This window comes from Callithrix jacchus, chromosome 19, assembly GCF_049354715.1.
Source record: "Callithrix jacchus isolate 240 chromosome 19, calJac240_pri, whole genome shotgun sequence".
NCBI classification, from domain to species: Eukaryota; Metazoa; Chordata; class Mammalia; order Primates; family Cebidae; genus Callithrix; species Callithrix jacchus.
Genome location: NC_133520.1, coordinates 47,887,364 through 47,907,730, shown reverse-complemented (window position 1 = coordinate 47,907,730; position 20,367 = coordinate 47,887,364). Strand labels below are relative to the sequence as shown.

General features: G+C 37.1%; 1 protein-coding gene across 23 annotated transcripts in view; it reads left to right on the top strand.

Moving 5' to 3' along the window:
- Positions 1-20,367, top strand: part of RYR2 (ryanodine receptor 2) — a 781,807-nt gene that overhangs the window by 467,226 nt on the left and 294,214 nt on the right. For all 23 annotated transcript variants that reach the window (XM_035280524.3, XM_035280523.3, XM_054248004.2 and 20 more), the window contains 2 exons: positions 1,206-1,289; positions 20,058-20,217. In XM_035280524.3, the coding sequence (XP_035136415.2) occupies positions 1,206-1,289; positions 20,058-20,217 (244 nt within the window). The remainder of the gene's footprint in view (positions 1-1,205; positions 1,290-20,057; positions 20,218-20,367) is intronic.

Genomic DNA, 20,367 nt, shown 5'->3' with positions numbered 1-20,367 from the left:
TTATTTTTAGTAGAGACGGGTTTTCACCATGTTGACCATAATGGTCTAGATCTCTTGACCTCGTGATCCACCCCCAGTTCCCTCTGAGCTGGATTGGACATCCCTCTTTGATACTTTCCTAGCCTTATGATTATCTCATTGCACTTAAGTTACTGTCATAATTGCCTATTGTCTGTAGCACAGGGCCTGCCACTTGATACCATTCAATAGGTATTTATTGAATGACCAAATAAAGGATTGGAGGATGCTGGTAGAATCTTCCTGTTCTCTGGATAGAGTTTGAATAAGTATAATCCATATTTGTTCCTGTGAGTCTGTTTTCTGTTCTCTTTCTGACCAATCCTATTTCAACGTGCACATTCTTTATTTAGCTTGTTTTATACCTTCAATGAACTCTTGGTCTATCCACAGTTTTGCAATTTAACACTAGAAAGATAATTTCATGGAGTTATTTTAATTTTTCATGTATTACTAAATTTAATTGATAATTGTGTGTGTATAGATGGATAGGTAGATATCCATATGTATAAGCTTATATATGTCTGTCTATATGGTTAAGCTTATACATATAGATACCTGTCCATATGGAAATACATACATATATATACTATCAACCTATCTATCCATACATGATTAAAATATTATAGGGATAAGTATTATGGGTTTTAGATAATTCCTACATTCTTACTGGAACTGACCAGACTTTAGACATTCTGTTATCCCAAAATATTATGCCATTATTTCTTACTCTGTCAAGGCAGGAGAAACCACTCAGTGCCATGGGTACTAAAGATAAATTCTCTCAAAATGTCTCTTGTGTATACCCATTTGTATAAAAGGTAAAACAATATCAAACACACCACACACACACACACACACACACACACTTTAGTATGTGCATAGACTCTCCAGTAAGATATTGAAGAATTGGTAACAATCGATGCCTTTAGGAGAAGGAAACAGAACTACAAGGAGAGGTTGGAGGGACTTACTTTTCAGTGTATTTCTTTTTGTGTCATTTCAGTTTGCAGTGTCTTATCCCTTAGTCAGAAGTAAAAATTATCAAATCAATAAATATTTTTTTTGCTTTTAAAACACAGCTTCTGCCGTGCTCTCAAGGTCATACCTCATTGCCACTGCTGTCGTGTTGGGTTGCTGTAGACAGAGAGGGAACGGCCACACTTATCTCTGGTTTTGTTTTCCAGGACTTTGTTGGCATTAGGATGTCACGTGGGTATATCAGACGAACATGCTGAGGAAAAGGTGAAGAAAATGAAGCTACCCAAGAAGTAAGTTGAATGACTAGGCAACATTAAATGCAGAGTTTAGTGCAATCAAATAACTCTTGCTGGGCACACAGATGCCTTGCTTATACTGAAGCTTTAAAATTCAGATTCAGGGCTGGGCGTGGTGGATTATGCTCATAATCCCAGAACTTTGGGAGGTGGAGGTGGGCTGATCACCTGAGGTCAGGACTTTGAGACCAGCCTGGCCAACATGGTGAAACCCCATCTCCATTAAAAATACAAAAATTAGCTGGGCGTGGTGGCACATGCCTGTAGTCCCAGCTACTCAGGAGGCTGAGGCAGAAGAATTTATTGGACTTGGGAGGCAGAGGCTGCAGTGAGTTGAGATCATGCCACTGCACTCCAGCCTGGGCAACAGAGTAAGACTCCATCTCAAAAAACCAAAAACAAAATCTGATTCAGAAATTTAAACTAGCCGAATTGCCCTAGGGGTTACATTAAGTATCTGGTGAGACAGTAGTTTCTATCACGTTGCTGAGTGATGAAACAAAGCTCAGAATATATTTGGGAGTTGATTATAAAAATTGTGTTATTTTCCCAGTATGTTTGTATGTGAACAGAGATATCTATATTTCTGAATGATTACATATAGCTTTCTACTTTCTGCCCAAAAATCTTTATAATCGTATTTACTTTTACAATGAAAATATATTTGAGGAATAATTATGAAGTCAGTATTATCCTCCACATTTTAAGATGAGAAAATTGAGGTAGATACATATTGTGGAACTGGTTTGGCCTGCTCTTCTATGACCTATGTCTATGATCCTGTTTAACTTAAGACCTCACCTGGGCCGGGCGCGGTGGCTCACGCCTGTAATCCCAGCACTTTGGGAGGCCGAGGCGGGTGGATCACGAGGTCAAGAGATCGAGACCATCCTGGTCAACATGGTAAAACCCCGTCTCTACTAAAAATACAGAAAAAAAAATTAGCTGGGCACGGTGGCGCCTGCCTGTAATCCTAGCTACTCAGGAGGCTGAGGCAGGAGAATTGCCTGAACCCAGGAGGGGGAGGTTGCGGTGAGCCGAGATCGCGCCATTGTACTCCAGCCTGGGTAACAAGAGCGAAACTCCGTCTCAAAAAAAAAAAAAGACCTCACCTTTCTCATCTGCCAATGGGCATTAATAATACTTACTTAAATGGTAGCTGTTTTATATTACTTTCTTATTTATTTAAACTTAAGTATTCAAGCTACTTTTCTGAAGCACAAGACTTGTCAATAGCAGACCTGTAAATGTATTAAATAATAGCATCGAGATATAATCAAAGTAGCAGCCCCATCATCTCCTTCAGTCACCCCAGGCCTCATGTTGCCCCAGAAAAACATAAAATCCAAGTAGAGATTGTATTTTTGCTGTGCAAATGAAGATTTAAGCAAGTCTTCTAGTCCAACAGTCTGTGAACATTTTTCTCAGGTGCTCCATAAATGAGTTTACAAGACCTGCATTGGTACTTTGCACATTTTTAGGTTCTGATATTTTTCTTTGAAAATTTAAATAGTTCCAAAAGATGTGATTTTATGGTACATTTTACATACTTACATTTCAAAATGATACTTTTATATAAACTTTGAGTGTATCTTATGACAGCAGACCACAGTGTTTAGATATTTGCCATCATCCGTTTAAAAATGACATAAAAATGTTGTTGATAATAGAGAATTTTACATTATTTCATTTTTTTGAACTGTATTTCCAAGCTATTTCTCTTGTATATTATGCTAATAATCAATATTTTATGCTTGGCAATCTTTGAGTACTCTATCCTACATTATAACTAAGATATGTATCGAAATTGATTTTTTTTTTTTTTTTGAGACGGAGTTTTGCTCTTGTTACTCAGGCTAGAGTGCAATGGCGCGATCTCGGCTCACCTCAATCTCCACCTCCTGGGCTCAGGCAATTCTCCTGCCTCAGCCTCCTGAGTAGCTGGGATTACAGGCACGCACCACCATGCCCAGCTAATTTTTTGTATTTTTAGTAGAGACGGGGTTTCACCATGTTGACCAGGATGGTCTCGATCTCTTGACCTCGTGATCCACCCGCCTCGGCCTCCCAAAGTGCTGGGATTACAGGCGTGAGCCACCGCGCCCGGCCGAAATTGATTTTTTAATTGTTTTTGTTTTCTGTGACCATAATCATTAAGGTAAAATTTTCCTGCTGAGTTATCATATTATTTTAGTATACAGGTGCTCAAAATAACATAAATGAATTTTTAATAAAAATTCATAAATAAAATTTTCATAGGAAATAGCTCATAGTAAGATGGATTTAGCTATTCTTTATCCACTTAGGTTTCCATGTACAAATAGTATTTATTGATAGAGACAAGTTGGGAGATTGGTTGCATTCTTTTTTCACATAAATACTTTTTGTTATTAAGAAGATCATTGAGTTAAGTGAACCACAAATCATAATTGTTTATTATGAAAAATCATATTTAATGATTTTTCAGGGTGACAGCTTAATTATGCCCTTGTTCAGTTTCTTGAAAGCAAAAAAATTGGAATCTACCTAATTTGCAGAAGAATTCATTATCCTCTCTTTAAAGTTGTTCACTCTCAGGTTTTTTTTGGAAAGTATCCAAAAAAGGCATTATTAAGGCTAAAACAAAACCAAACTAAAAACCAAAAAAATCAACAGACTACTAATTATACCTGCTGTTCTTTTACTTAGAAGGATAAGAAAGTAGAAATGCTAATTTCACATTACCTTTGACAGCATAATACATTTAATCAATTATTTGTATCAAATGCTGTGTATGTGTATGTGTGAGTGTGTGAGCATGTGTGTGTATGTATTTGGGGTACAATTCAACTTATTTCATGCATGGAATCTATCTGTTATAAAACCTGATTGATAAAGGCAGTTTTCACCATCAAAACAATCAGCTAAACAGAGTTACCTTTTGTCAAAAATGTCTGGTTTTCTTTTTCTGTTGAAACAAATAGGTTAATACCTGTCCTCATGATAGTCATCTCAATTCTAATTTCTAACTTTAAGAGAGGTAGATGATAGATTGTTAGAAAGACAGATAGGACACAGGGATTAAAAGTAAGTTTGTCTCATTGAGGAACTAGTGTCCTCTGCCTTCAGTATTAATTAATGCTTATTTTTTGTGTTGCTGTCACAATGCAACACAGCAATTATTTGAGAGAAGGTGAAGATATGGAAAAGCTGAGGCCCTTAAATGAAAATTATACTTGCACCTGCTGACAGTCTATATACTATTTCTAAATTTGCCTTTAGATAACAGTTTTATTCTTTCCCTATTGACAGAAATCTTCATAAAACAGATATTCATATGTATGCAGATGAGCACAAGCCTAAAATGGGGATTTTTTTTAATAACCATTTTGCAAGCGATTTGGCATCGTGTGAAATTAAACACTTACACGTCTTGCTCCGCAGTAGTTCCACTCTTGGAGATATACCCTAGAGACAATTTGTACCAACAAACAGGCAAACTATTGTTCATAGCAATATTATTTGGAACAGCAAAAAAATAAGGGGAAAGTTATAGGAGGTGGGAGAAATATTCTTGAATAAGGAAATGAGTCAAGTTGGATATAGTCTAATAATAAAATCAAGGAAACATAAATGACAACATAGATGAACCTAAAAAATAACAAGGGTGTAAAAAACATATCCTATAAGGTAACACCATCTTTGAGGCTCAATAATAAGTAAAACTAAAATATATAAACTATATCTTTTAGAGATACATACTTTGATAAGGACTGATTATTTTTAAATCAATGAAATTATAATTCTAGATAGTAATTACCTTTGGTATAGAATATAGGCAGAGATGTAAGATGGGGAGGAGCACACAGATAGATGTAATGTTAGTAATGTTCTAATTATCCACTTGGTGATGGATTAATGAAGTTAATTATAATGCTTTGAAGCATATACTTTTGTAGTTATTTTGTAACGATTTCTAAAAACAAAAATGTGATGACAGCTATAAATTGAGCTATATCATTAGTCATAACAAATGTAAATGGATTAAATTCTCCACATGCATAACAGAAATTGTTAGATTGGATTAAAAAAGATAACATGGTATACAGCTATAGGAGGTACATCAAGAACTTTAGAACATGGAAAAGTTGAAAATAATGAGAAAATGATATACCAGGCAACACTGCTCAAAATGAAACTGATGTACTTTCCTTCTATCAGTTTCTACATAAAACAAAATTGCCCTTAAAGCAAAATTAATAATAAGGAAAGAAGGTCACTAGATGGAGGATCGGGAAAACAAGCATCATGCTATACTACTACTCATGTGTACACCAAGTAAAACAGCTTCAAAAATCAATAAAGAAAATAGTAGTAGATTTTCAAAAAGAAATAGACAAATACACAATCAGTGATAGAGCTAACACAACTCTCAGAAACTGATACATATAACAGATAAATATTAACAAAGATTAATAAAAATATAAACACACACCAATTAAAAGCTTGACATATATGGAATGCTGCATGCATGAAACATTTATAAAATTTAATATCCTTTAGGACATGAGACACTGATATCGTAAAGATCATATCCACTGAATCACAAAGAATAACAGAAAAAATCATAACAAATCAGGATACATTTAGACATTAAAAATATACTTGTAGGCCAGGCACAGTGACTGATGCCTGTAATCCCAGCACTTTGGGAGGCCTAGGTGAGTGGATCACGAGGTCAGGAGTTCAAGACCAGCTTAGCCAACATGATGAAACCCCATCTCTACTAAAAATATAAAAATTAGCTGGGCGTGGGGGCAGGCACCTGTAATCCCAGCTACTCGGGAGGCTGAGGAAGAGAATAGCTTGAACCCAGGAGGCGGAGGTTGCAGTGAGCCGAGATGGTACCACTGCACTCCAGCCTGGCTGACACAGTGAGACTCCATCTCAATAAAATATATGTACTTCTAAATAGGTTATGGATCAAGCATATCACCTGGAAACTTATTTACCACTCTGCCTTTGTTTATTTCTGATTTTAAAAGATAACTCATATTTTTGATCTTGCTAAATAAACCTTTCCTTTTTTCATGCCTTTATAATCTTATAAAAGGATAAGTCAAGACCAATTTTTAAAAAATTAATATTTTTATTTTACTTTTTAGGTTCATGAATACAAATTGCATACATTAATGGTATGCAACATGGTATTTTGAATATGTAAATGTTGTGGAATGGCTAAATTGAGCCAATGAACATATTTATTAGCTCACATAATTTTTTTTTTGGTGAGAACACTTAAAATCTACTCTCTTAGCAGTGTTCAATATATAATACATCATTATTAACTATATTAACCATGCTGTACAATAGCTCTTGAATTTCTGTGTCATGGAAATTTTACAACATAATAATGGAAAAGGAAAATATTTCATAATAAAACATATGGCTTGATATATAAAGTATTACTTGGAGAAAGTAAAAGAAAATAAATTATAATAAGAGCAATACTAATGAATTTGGAGGGGGTGGCATGAAATATAAACACCAGTGATGCCAAGAGCTTGTTTTAAAAACCTACTAAGCAAGGGAGAAGACACTGAAAAGATTGACAAAGGAAAAAAGAAAAAAAATTTGTTAGCAAACTTAGGAATATTTTGAGAAGTGTAATAAATGTACATCAAAACAACTATCTAAAGGTAAAAGTGTGGACAATTGTGTAGAATAATATAAAAACTGATCCAATAAGAAAGAAAATATGAATAGAATTATAACTATCAAAGGAATTGAATCAAAACACACACACACACACACACACACACACACAAACACACAAACACACACACACACACATGCATACATCCTAAACAACTTTTCTATTGATTTCTACGAATACAGATAGTCTCAGTTTATTTTTTGATGATAGGACTTTATATCAGATCAAGACAGTATGAAAAAGCAGAATTATAATCCATTGTTATAGGCATAGATGCGAAAGTGCTAAATAATGTACAGCTAAACAACTCAGAAGTGTATTAACAAAGTATAATAAGACCAAGCCGAGTTTATTCTGGTAGTGAAAAGATAAGTTAACATTAGAAAATGTATCTATTAAATTCATGCCTGATAAAGAAGAAAATTCATATGACCATCCCACAATGTTTCAAAGTAAATAATTCATAAGATTTTTTATTTATAAGCATATATACTCTTAGAAGGCAATAATCTGAGAGAATCTTTTAACCTAACAAAGGCCAACAGAAACCAATAATCTATAAGTTAACCCCCCAATTTTTCCTTTAAGATCCAGGAATGAGGCAGTATAAGCCTCATTATTCAATGTACTGAATAATGAATACTTGATGTATTCAATATGCCAATGCAGTGAGACAAGAAAAAACTCATGAGGCTTAGAAAGGAAAAAAACCAAATTGTCATCAATAGCAGGTAATATTATTGCATAGGGGAATTTGCAGAATGATTTCTAACAATAAGATCCTTGACCGTCTCCTTAACCTTACTTTATTTCTTTCTAATTGTGCTTCTACACTTGATGTTATTTATTTTTCATGTCCTCTAATCTGAAATATGCACTAAGTAAAAAAAAAAATCTGTGCATCAAAAGCAGCTGTTAAGACTTGCAGAATAATATCAAGAACTCCTAAAATCAATAAAAAAATGCCCAAATAGAAAAATGACCAAAGGATATGAACATAATTCATAAAAGAGAAAACCTGCAGATGAAATAAGTGTATGAAAGATGCTCAACTTTAGTAATAATCAAGGAAACGTAAATTCAAATCACAATGAAAAGCTATTTCACCCCCACAAGGTGAGAAAAAATGGAAGACTGTGTAAATTAGTACAACTACTATGCAGATTAATTTAGCCTAATCTTATAAACCTTATAAAGTTGAGGGTGGGCCGGGCGCGGTGGCTCAAGCCTGTAATCCCAGCACTTTGGGAGGCCGAGGCGGGTGGATCACGAGGTCAAGAGATCGAGACCATCCTGGTCAACATGGTGAAACCCCGTCTCTACTAAAGATACAAAAAATTAGCTGGGCATGGTGGCGCGTGCCTGTTTTCCCAGCTCCTCAGGAGGCTGAGGCAGGAGAATTGCCTGAACCCAGGAGGTGGAGGTTGCGGTAAGCCGAGATCGCGCCATTGCACTCCAGCCTGGGTAACAAGAGCGAAACTCCGTCTCAAAATAAATAAATAAATAAATAAATAAATAAATAAATAAAATAAAGTTGAGGGTGACCTATTCCTTTTCCAGACATAAAATTAGAGAAACTTTTATACTCATGCAAAACAAACCTGAAAGGAATATTCATTGGAGCATGGATTCTAACGGCACTGAATTGGAAACAGTTTAAATTTCCATCAAATTCCCATCAATCCCTTAAGAATATAAATATAGTTTTTATAGATTTATGTAACAACATACTACAGAGCAGTGGAAATGAATTAACTATAGCTAGATAGATTGAATGGACAAATTTCAAAAATACTACTTAGAGCCAAAAAAATAAAAGCATGTTACTGAAAAGGTGGTACAGTGTAATACCATCTGAAGTTTAAGAGCGTAAACTACAATTTTACAGATAATTCATAGAGTCAGATATACGGAAGAACAGTATAAATATTATGTCGAGGAATAGTCAATTTCAAGTTCAGAGTAATAATTCTCTCTGGGAGTAAGGAGGGGATTGGAATTGAGGTGGTAACAGAAGGAGATCTTCAAGTGTATTCATACTTTTTGATACTTTTGCATAGGCCTGAAAATTTTCATAGTAATAACAAAGAGGTGATTGATAACTGAATCCCGGTTTTAATCAACTAAAAAAAGTGTTAGTGGGAAAGAGGAGATAGTAGATATAACTGTGGATATAACCAGTCTTTAAGAAGTTCAGTGAAGATGGTATTCATTTCAGAAGGAAATCGTGATTAAAGTTTTTTTGGCTGGGTGTGGTGGCTCACACCTGTAATTCCAGCACTTTGAGAGGCCGAGGTGGGCGGATCAGTTGTGGTCAGGAGGACCAGCCTGACCAACATGGTAAAACCACATCTCTACTAAAAATACAAAAATTAGCTGGCTGTGGTGGCACACATCTGTAATTCCAGTTACTCAAGAGGCTGAGGCAGAAGAATTACTTGAATCTGAGAGGTGGAGGTTGCAGTGAGCCGAGATCACACCACTGCACTCCAGCCTGGGTGACAGAGCGAAACTCTGATACACACATACACATACACACACAGTTTTTTTTATATATAAAGCATAGGAGACACATGAGCATGTTTATGTAAATAGTGGGAAGAAACCGGAGGGGATGAATTTTAGAGATAGGTGATGATTAAGAGCAAGATTTCTTTTTTTTTCTTTTTTTTTTTTTGAGATGTCATCTTGCACTGACTCCCAGGCTGGAGTGCAGTGGCGCGATCTCGGCTCACCACAGCCTCTGCCTCCTGGGTTCAAGCAATTTTCTGCCTCAGCCCCCCAAGTAGCTGGGATTACAGGCACCTGCCGTCATGCCCAGCTAATTTTTGTATTTTTAGTAGAGACGGGGTTTCACCAACTTGGCCAGGCTGATCTTGAACTCTTGGGCTTGTGATCCACCTGCCTCAGCCTCCCAAACTGCTGGGATTACAGGCATGAGCCACTGCACCCCACCTAAGAGCAAGATTTCTTATTTCCACCCTCGTCCTGGTGTCTTGAATTCTACCTTCCAAGGGACTTAAATACTGACTGGATTAGGGAGAAGACATAGACAAAGCCTAGTGGATGATTTACATTCTTCTTCTTCTTTTTTTTTTGTTTTGATTTGTTTTGTTTTGTTTAGAGACAGGGTTTCACCATGTTGGCCAGGCTGGTTTTGAACTCCTGACCTCAGGTGATCCACTCACCTTGGCCTCCCAAAGTGCTGGGATTACAGGCGTGAGCCACCATGCCCGGCTGATTTACATTCTTCTGAACATTCTGTATGGATGCACAGGCCATATAACCTAGATACAACCTAGATACACTGATAAAAGTAGATTAGAAATTCTCTTAGCTTTTCCTAAAATACATTATTTAAGCAAAATATAATGTTCACAAGAAGAGTAACCTTTGGTTAAAATCTTGATAAGAACTAGTATTGTTTCCTACCATGTCTACCTCTGTCATTTCTAAGTTTGGCTCTCACTTTCCTTTGCTGAAAGCATGTATTTCCTGAGTGCCAAGGTTTCATATGATACGCCTATGCATTTTAAGTTGCTTTTGTGTAACTATCAGAAATATGGTCGATTGCTGCATGCATCCCTTGGGCTGTGATCTGTGAATGAGCAGTATCATAGCATAATAACATTTCCACAGCCCAGAATATTTCTACTGCTGTCTCATTTGCATATGTTTTAGAGACATTTTGATAATCAGTCAAGTTCCGTATATCTAGATGCTATATTCCCTATTAAAAATAGTCAGTTTTTTCGGCTGGGCGCGGTGGCTCAAGCCTGTAATCCCAGCACTTTGGGAGGCCAAGTTGGGTGGATCATGAGGTCAAGAGATGGAGACCATCCTGGTCAACATGGTGAAACCTTATCTCTACTAAAGATACAAAAAATTAGCTGGGCATGGTGGCGCGTGCCTGTAATCCCAGCTCCTCAGGAGGCTGAGGCAGGAGAATTGCCTGAACCCAGGAGGCGGAGGTTGCAGTGAGCCGAGATCGCGCCATTGCACTCCAGCCTGGGCAACAAGAGCAAAACTTCGTCTCAATAAATAGACAGATAGATAGATAGATAGATAGATAGATAGATAGATAGATAGATAGATAAAGCCAGTTTTTATACTGTGCAGCCAGTGGAGCTGGAAGTCATTATCTTCAGTAAACTAATGCAGGAACAGAAAACCAAACACTGCATGTTCTCACTTATAAGTAGGAGCTGAACAGTGAGATCACATGGACACAGGGAGGGGAACAACACACATTGGGGCCTGTAGGGGGTGGGGTGGTGGGAGGGAGAGCATTAAGAAAAAGAGCTAATGCATGCTGGGTTTAATACCTAGTTAATGGATTGATAGGTGCCGTAAACCACCATGGCACACGTGTACCTACGTAACCTGCACATCCTGCTCATGTAAAATGGAACTTAATAAAAATAAAATTTTTTTAAAAATAGCCAGTTTTTGTGTACATCCTGCACATGTACCCCAGAATTTAAAATAAAAATAAAAATTTTTTAAATAACCAATTGCTGTTAGATAATAGACATAATTTAACTGAAAATTCTGAAGAATTTTTGAAGAATGGATGATTCATTGTAGTTTTTGTCTCTTTCTTCCTGTGTCTCTTTTCTCCTTCTCAAACAAGCAAACAGTAAAGAGTACAACACACTATCATCTATTCTTAATTTCACACATCTTCCCTCATTTATTGTAGCTAAACTCTTGACACACTCCATAGTTTGATGAGCCTAGAGTTAAATTATTATATGAATAAGGAAATGTACAACTGAAAAGGAATCCATTCACCCCAAGAACTTCTGGTCCTCAATATCTCATATGCCTAATTGAGCGTTTGAGATTGTTCCAAAAGCTGTAGATTTAAATGAAAATAAAATTCTGTCTGAATATCAATGGCATTTATTTAAACTTTCATTTAGCATTTATCTGTTACGAAATCGACAGAAAACACAGCAAGTCAAAGGCTGCTTGAGTCCCGGCACTTTCAGAGGCTGAGGCAGTTAAATCACCTGAGATCGGGGTTCAAGACTAGCCTGGCCACCATGGTGAAACCCCCATCTCTACTAAAAATAAAAAAACTAGCCGGACGTGATGGTGGGCACCTGTAATCCCAGCTACTTGGGAGGCTGAGGTGAGAGAATCACCTGAGCCTTGGAGGTGGAGGTTGCAGTGAGCCGAGATCGCACCATTGCACTCCAGCCTGGGCAACAAGAGCAAAACTCCATCTCAAAATAAAAAAAATTTAAAAAGCATATTACAATCATCTGAGAGGTCTCTAAGACTACTTCTAGGTTTTCTGCTCTTCCCAACATGGCCTTACCCCTAATGCTGTGAAGCTACTACATGAGACAGGAAATGGTATATCTCTCAGACATAGTGGGGCAGATAAAAGGCTGAGAATGTTACGCTTTGTGTGTATGTGTGTGTGTGTGTGTGTGTATATACATTTAAAATGACTTTCTGAAATGAATGCATTAGATACTGAATGTGTACCCATATGTATATTGTTTATATAGACATAAGCACATGTACAAAATTTAGTTTTTGTAAATATTTACCTAAGTGAAAAATGGTTTAGAAATACAGTTGGATTTTTCTGTAAAGATGAGGCACTGTAATTATGAAGAAAAATAAAACCCTTATATACTCTCTTTGTGTGTAGTGGGTAAATTTCACAGACCACAAATTTTAAAATGCACCAGTGTGCAGCGTTCTTTATTTTCTCTGATTGGGCTTAATTTAGGATTTAAATCCAATGGGCCTTGAAGCCAGAATGCAGCCTGATAGTGGTAAATTAATTCTAGTTTTTTTAGGGCAAATGTAATTAAATCAATATTTTCTGTATCTAGTCTCACCTTTAGGTCTTAATTCCAATGATATCTTCTCAAGCGGTCTTCCTCAACTTCTTTAAAATTGTACCCTATTTAAAAATGTACTTCCTCCTAGCCCCTTTTCCTACCTTATTTTTCTTCATAGCATTTAAATCTTCTAACACAGAATTATATTACTCTTAATTTGGTTTAGTGCTTGATTCCCCATTGGAATGTAATTTCTATAAAGACTTTTTTTTTTTTTTTGAGATGAAGTCTAGCTTTGTCACCCAGGCTGGAGTAAAGTGGCAGGATCTCTGCTCACTGCAACCTCCAACTCCAATGTTCAAGTGATTCTCCTGCCTCATCTTCCCGAGTAACTGGGACTACAGGCACGTGCCATTACACCCAGCTAAATTTTTGTATTTTGAATAAAGACTGGGCTTCACCATGTTGGCCAGGATGGTCTCGATCTCCTGACCTCGTGATCTGCCCGCCTCAGCCTCCCAAAGTGCTGGGGTTACACACATGATCCACCGTGCCCGGCCCACATTTTTGTCTGTAATATTCAATCATGTATTATTAGTTCCTAGAATAGCACCTGAAAGCATTCTACTGCTGAATGAATAGTTGATGGTGAAATTGAACACAGAGTTTATCCCCGTCTTACTCCCAGGGCTGCTTATGTTCAGGGAGGAGACGTTCAGTCCTTGTCCATTCTCATCTGAGTTTGCTGTCATCGACTGAATGGTCTTCATTCACCTCTGCTGGCGTTTTCTGGGATGTATGCATTCTGGGCTGATTTGGTATTGAGTTCACACTGGGTGTCCTCCTCACCTCTGTGAGTCAGTTCCTTCTTGTGCCTCATCCTGGCCTCATTAGGAGTGCTGGAAACCTAAGAATGCTCTCTCTGGCTGCTTGGAGATTGCAGCTTATTGTGGAGGGAGAAGGAAGGGTTGCCACAGCCCTATCAGCCTGAAATTAGTTTGTCACCATGTCTGTACTGTTCACAGGTTTGGATCTGCGAAATTATGGGACCTGGCCATTTGGCTGAGTACAATCTGGGAAGCAAGATAGAAGTTCACTTTGGCTCTGGGATCTGTCCAGTCCTCCCTTGGGCAGAAGGGTGGGGAGAACTTGTTTCCTCTGACTCTTCCCCACTCTAGGCTCTGGAATTTTCAGCCTATCTTAGATTGAAGGCCCTGGGTTCTTTATCTGTTCTTTTCTGTCCTAAAGCATAAGGGCTTTGCTCCTTTGGTATTCAAAAGCAGAGATTTTAATATCATAGGGCCCTGCTATAAAGATCTTTATCTCTGCGTTGAATTTTCAAAGACATTTTAAAATCCAAATGCCAAGTATAGCTTTTCTTTCCCTCTCTCTCTTGAAATGCCTCCTTCTTGAGAGCAGTGGATACTTCATGGTCTTGTTTCAAAGGAGCTGAGGGGTAGAGGAAGGCCTTCAAGTAAAAAAAGGAGTTGTTTGGGGTTGGGGGGAGTAGGGCACATCTTCATATTACACATTTTTATTTAAAAACAAAAAAAAGTGAAAAAGTAGCAGAAATAGAACCCTTGTTTTCTCCCTTTAATTTCTACATTGAAATTAATCCTTCTGAATTTGTTTTCTGGAGAATGATTTTGAATATTCTCTGTACCCTTTCTGTGAAAATGGCAGGCTAGTATTCATTTCTGGTAGATGTGTTTTCAGCAAATCTTGCTCTTCATGTCTCCAGTGTGCGGTCATCTGAGATTTGCATTGTTCCAAGGTACTCGAAGGGCTGATTTGGCTTTGAAATTTACAGCTGACATTCCCTGAACTGGGATGTAGTCTTTACATGTTTATGGTACATCTTTCACAATATAATGATTTCCAAGCTTCATTTAACTTGATTTATATTAAACAAGTAACCTTGGGAAGTGGGGTGGCTTTAAAAAAAAAAAGGCTTGGTGCTGTTTCTGGTATTCTGCCTTGTTTTTATTAAATCACATTAATTGGCCCTCTAATAATGTTACACTGAGCGCTTAGATTTAAAGGCACTTCTGGAATACCTGCTTAGGAAAAATGTGGGTCAGATGGGAATACAACACAATACTGAGCTGCAATTTATTTATTTCTTTTTTGCTTTTTTTTTTTTTTTGAGATGGAGTTTCGCTCTTGATACCCAGGCTGGAGTACAATGGCTCGATCTCAGCTCACTGCAACCTCCGCTTCCTGGGTTCAGGCAATTCTCCTGCCTCAGCCTCCCGAATAGCTGGGATTACAGGCATGCGCCACCATGCCCAGCTAATTTTCCGTATTTTTAGTAGAGACGGGGTTTCACCATGTTGACCAGGATGGTCTCGATCTCTTGACCTCGTTATCCACCCGCCTCGGCCTCCCAAAGTGCTGGGATTACGGGGATGAGCCACCGCGCCCGGCCCTGAGCTGCAATTTAACCTGACAGTTCCTCAGCGGAGCCAGGCACTGTCAATTTCTTGTTTATATCTTTGGTGATTGGATACAAATGGAATGGAGAATTTGCCAGGATTTTTGTTGTTTGGTTTTGTTTTCAGAGGTATTTTAAAAGGAAATTTTACTATCAGGAAAGTAAAGCCTAGACAGTTAGGTGTTTTATTACTCTCAATGTTGTTTTATTCTTTTTTATTATATTTTATTAAATTATATAGTTGCCAACATAAAACTAAGAGCTAATAACTATTTTGATATTTTGTAAAGTGAGCATATTGAATCATTTGTTTAACTTTATATATATTCCTCATAAGCTAATTTTGTAGGATGATTGATGACAGAATTTGCACATTAAAGTAAGTGGGGAAAAGCTACGTATGTCTATTATATAAATAGGAGGAGAGAAAACTCTGTTGGCTGATTCTGGCAGAAGTTTCTCATGATGTTTGAGAAAGTGGAATGTAATACAGAGACATCTTAACATCAGCTCTACGTTTTTTTGTATTAATATAGTAATGCTACTTTTTTCCATTTTGGTGGCTATAAAATTTTACTTTCCAAGAGTTATTTTACTATTTTTTCCCTTTATTTAGTTTAACATTTTAGAAATCAATCTGAAATTTTACTTGAAACCATTGAGCTTGTGATTTATGTCAATTACATTTGATTCAAAACGCTTTATTTTTAACCACAAGAAGATAATAATTCATAGTAGCAGTTGGTTGTTAATGGGTACCTAACTAAATTGTGTTAATAAGGTGAAATGGACATTGTTTGTCAAAGTGCATTTATTTACTTTTAAATATATCTCATTTTGATATAACGATTTGGTTCTTAGTTCGTCAGAATGTACTACAAACAGAAAAACAGTTTTTTAAATTATTGCTGTTACCATTAATTCATATTGGTGAAACGATGATGTCAATAGTTCTATCCATTATCATTGGTTAAAGTCCATGAATTTCATAGATATTCATATTTATTTTTACTGTACAAGTGATTTGTTGTTCAAAATAGGTGGAAATAAAAAGGTTCAGGTGAAACGAGAGTAACTATAATTTTGATGGGATTATTAGCAATTTAAAAAAACAATTCTAAGCTTCAAATCCTTTCTTGTACAAGGGTATAGAGAGAAGAAAGTAAAATAAGTTATAATTTACATATGAAAATGAATGTGAACAAATTATTGGGCTAATTAAACATGCAAATACATCTCCATAAATTTTCATCGAGATCACAGATTAAAGCTATTCTAGAAGAAATCTGTAGGGGAAGAAGAAAACTTAGAAAATAAAGATGAATGATTAGGTCAATATTATCCAGTTTCACACATTAGTAGAATTGTCTGTAAGTTTTTATTTGGAAGGACCTCCTTCCCACCTTCCACCTTTCAAAAGTACTTCCTAGGCCGGGCGTGGTGGCTCACACTTATAATCCCAACACTTTGGGAGGCCGAGGCGGGCGGATCATGAGGTCAAGAGATCGAGACCATCCTGGTCAACAAGGCGAAACCCCGTCTCTACTAAAAATACAAAAATTAGCTGGGCATGGTGATGCGCGCCTGTGGTCCCAGCTACTCGGGAGGCTGAGGCAAGAGAATTGCTTGAACCCAGAAGGCGGAGGTTGCGGTGAGCCGAGATCGTGCCATTGCCATTGCACTCCAGTCTGGGTAACAAGAGCAAAACTCCGTCTCAAAAAAAAAAAAAAAAGTACTTCCTTATTCCAGGAGATATTGCAAGAAAGTCTACCACTAAAAATTGGTTTCTGGAAAGGATCACTCCTCTTTGGGAATGCATGTATCCCTCATTAGGGTCGAAATGGCTCTAATCAGTGATTCGCAGGTGAATATCGAAACTTCATCATCTGTGTGGCCTCGGTGGCTGCTAGATGGGATCAAGGCTGTTGGAAAATGAGAGATTGTATGCTGCCTTATGCTGGGTGACTATGGGCCAGTTGTGGGGAGTGAGAAGTTGTTGGGGGGCGGGTAAGGAAGTACAAAGACTGGGCTATTCATCATGTAACCTGAGGCTGCCTCCAGCAACTGTTAAACTTGGAAATTAGACTATGGCAGTGTGATTACCTGTTGGTGCATTTGAAATATACTGGGAGCTTTCTCTTGGGAAAAAAAAACCCAAAATTCCAGGCCAGGAGTGGTGGCTCATACCTGTAACCCCAGCAATTTGGGAGACTGAGGCAGGTGGATTGCTTGAGACTGGGTGTTGAAGATCAGCCTGGGTAGCAAAGTGAGACCCCAACTCAAAAAACAACAAAAATAAAAACCAAAAACATGTAAAAATATATATATAACCAAACTATGTATAATTTCTACAGATATATGAATGTTTTTGGTTTTTTAAGTACATAAATATGTTTATATATTCTAAAGAAAAAGAAAATACTTTCCAAATAAGAACTTATATCTTAGCTGTGATTACAGTTTATAGGTTTTTCTATTTAAATGTCAAAAATCTGTCAAATACAATGATTTATATGAGTTGTTAAAAAATTCCCACGTAGCTTCTTTATGAAAAAACAGAGCTATGGTTAATTGCCCATACATACAGAATTTTTATTTAAATGGAACAAAATTTAATGTCCATAAATTTAACTTATATGAATGTAAATTGAATGACATACACCGGGAATTTGCTGTAATTGTGATAATCTGATCCACTCAAAAGAAAACATTTGTAAAGCTTTTGTCTACAGAAAAATTACTTTTTTTTGTCTACAGATAGATAAAATGATTTTTTTTTTTTTTTTTTTTTTTTTTTTTTGCGACAGAGTCTTCCTCTGTCACCCAGGCTGCAGCGCAGTGGCACAATCTTGACTCACTGCAATCTCCACCTCCCAGGTTCAAGCGATTCTCCTGCCTCATCCTCCCAAGTAGCTGGGATTACAGGTGTGCACCACCATGCCCAGCTAATTTTTTGTGTGTGTTTTTAGTAGAGATGGGGTTTTGCCATACTGGCCAGACTGGTCTTGATCCTGGCCTCAAGTAATCCACCTGCCTCGACCTCCCAAAGTGCTGGGATTACAGGCATGAGCCACTGTGCCCAGCCTTTAATTAAATTGCTTATGATAAATGGGGTGTTTTTTATAATAAAATAGAAGTAATTAAGCTAAAGCCAGGTTTATTCAACCTTTAAAAAGTTATTTATTGCTGTAACATATTGATTCATTCAACAAATTTGTACTGAATGCCTACCATGTATTGGTCACTAGTCTAGGTGCTGGGGGGTCACTGTGAATAAAATGGACTAACTCCCTACTCCCTGCTTTCAAGGAGCTTGCCTTGTAATGTTGCCAGTCATAGCCCAGAGTAGTAGTTTATTTTTAAAAGAATGTATAGTTTATTTTCAAGAGCATTTTCTCATGTTATTTATTTATTTATTTTTTCTGAGATGGAGTCTTGCTCTGTCACCTAGGCTGGAGAGCAGTGGCGTGATCATGGCTCACTGCAGTCTCTGCTCACTGCAATGTCCACCTCCTGCATTTAAGCCATTCTCCTGCTTCAGCCTCTTGAATAACTGGGATTACAGGCACCCGCCACCACGCCTGGCTAATCTTTGTATTTTTAGTAGATACTGGGTTTCACCATGTTGGCCAGGCTGGTCTTGAACTCCTGGCCTCATGTGATCTGCCAACGTTGGCCTCCCAAAGTGCTGGAATTACAGACGTGAGCCACTGCACCCAGCATTTTCTCACATTTATTTTAAGAGCATTTTCTCATGTTTTAGTAATTAATTTTGTAACTTAGCATAATTACCTAGTGAATGTTCTTGAGTTGAAGATGCATGTATGTCTATATTAATTTGGTAAATAAAAATTAATTCTTTCAGCAACTACATATCAAAAGGCTGTTATCTGCTGGGAACTGTTTTAAGGATAATGGCAGTTAGAAAAATGAATCAGAAACAAACCCTGACCTCAAGGTATAGTGAGTGATGGGGAATACAACAGTGACGGAAGAATGAAAGGAAAGCAGTTATAAAATAGGCATTGTGCCAATCTCAGTGGTTAAATAAAATGAAACACTATGTGTGTGGAGCAGGGCAGTACTCTTGCCCTTATAGGTGTGGAGTGAAAAGTTAATATTTTCAACTTTGAATTTCTTCCAGTGATTAAAACTTATACCTGTTTTATTATAATAGTAGCTTCTCTCTCCAGCCTAGAATGCAGAAGGATCTTTCTGCTAAGATATCCTTGAACTCTAGGGAAATAAAATGCAATCATATTTTAGATTATTATATAGCTGAGATTTTCTTTACTTTGTAGTCTCTATCTTATTTAAAGGCTTCCTACAAAATATGACTAGCAGTGACAATAAGGAAATAAATTACAAATACATTTAAATTTCCCTGTAGAATAAGAAATATCTGAAAGGACATAATGATTTATCAAAGAAATATTGCATTAATCTAACATTTAACAGTTGAAGAAAAATGAGGACTTCACAAAAAAATCTCTAAAATATTTAAATAACCAATACTTTTGTTTATACAAAAGCCTCAACTATTAGGGACACAAACAATGTCAGGTCCTTTTCATCTTTAAGAGACAGGTATGTCATCCCATTTCTGTCTTATTGATGTAAAAATGAAAACACAAGGATTATATGGCTTTTCCATCTGATCAGTTATAGCTGAAGTTGAGGGAACCCAGGCTTACAGTCCGGTACTTCACCAGTGGTTACCACTGCGGTTTATGGAACAACTACAATGAGGTAGGGATGTAAAAGGATGTTTACAGGGGTTTTTGTGAAAAGGCCAATTTTATACAAATTTATTTGTCTTTGATTTGTAGTTACCAGCTGACAAGCGGATACAAGCCTGCCCCTATGGACCTGAGCTTTATAAAACTCACCCCATCTCAGGAAGCAATGGTGGACAAGTTGGCAGAAAACGCTCACAACGTGTGGGCCCGGGATCGAATCCGGCAGGGCTGGACTTACGGCATCCAACAGGTACCTGGGGATTAGCTCTACAGCATGTGCTCTGAGACTAACTTAAGTGGGAATTACCGTAATTTGTTTTTTATTTTTGGTTTATTTATTTATTTATTCTTTTGAGACGGACTTTTGCTCTTGTTACCCAGGCTGGAGTGCAATGGCACG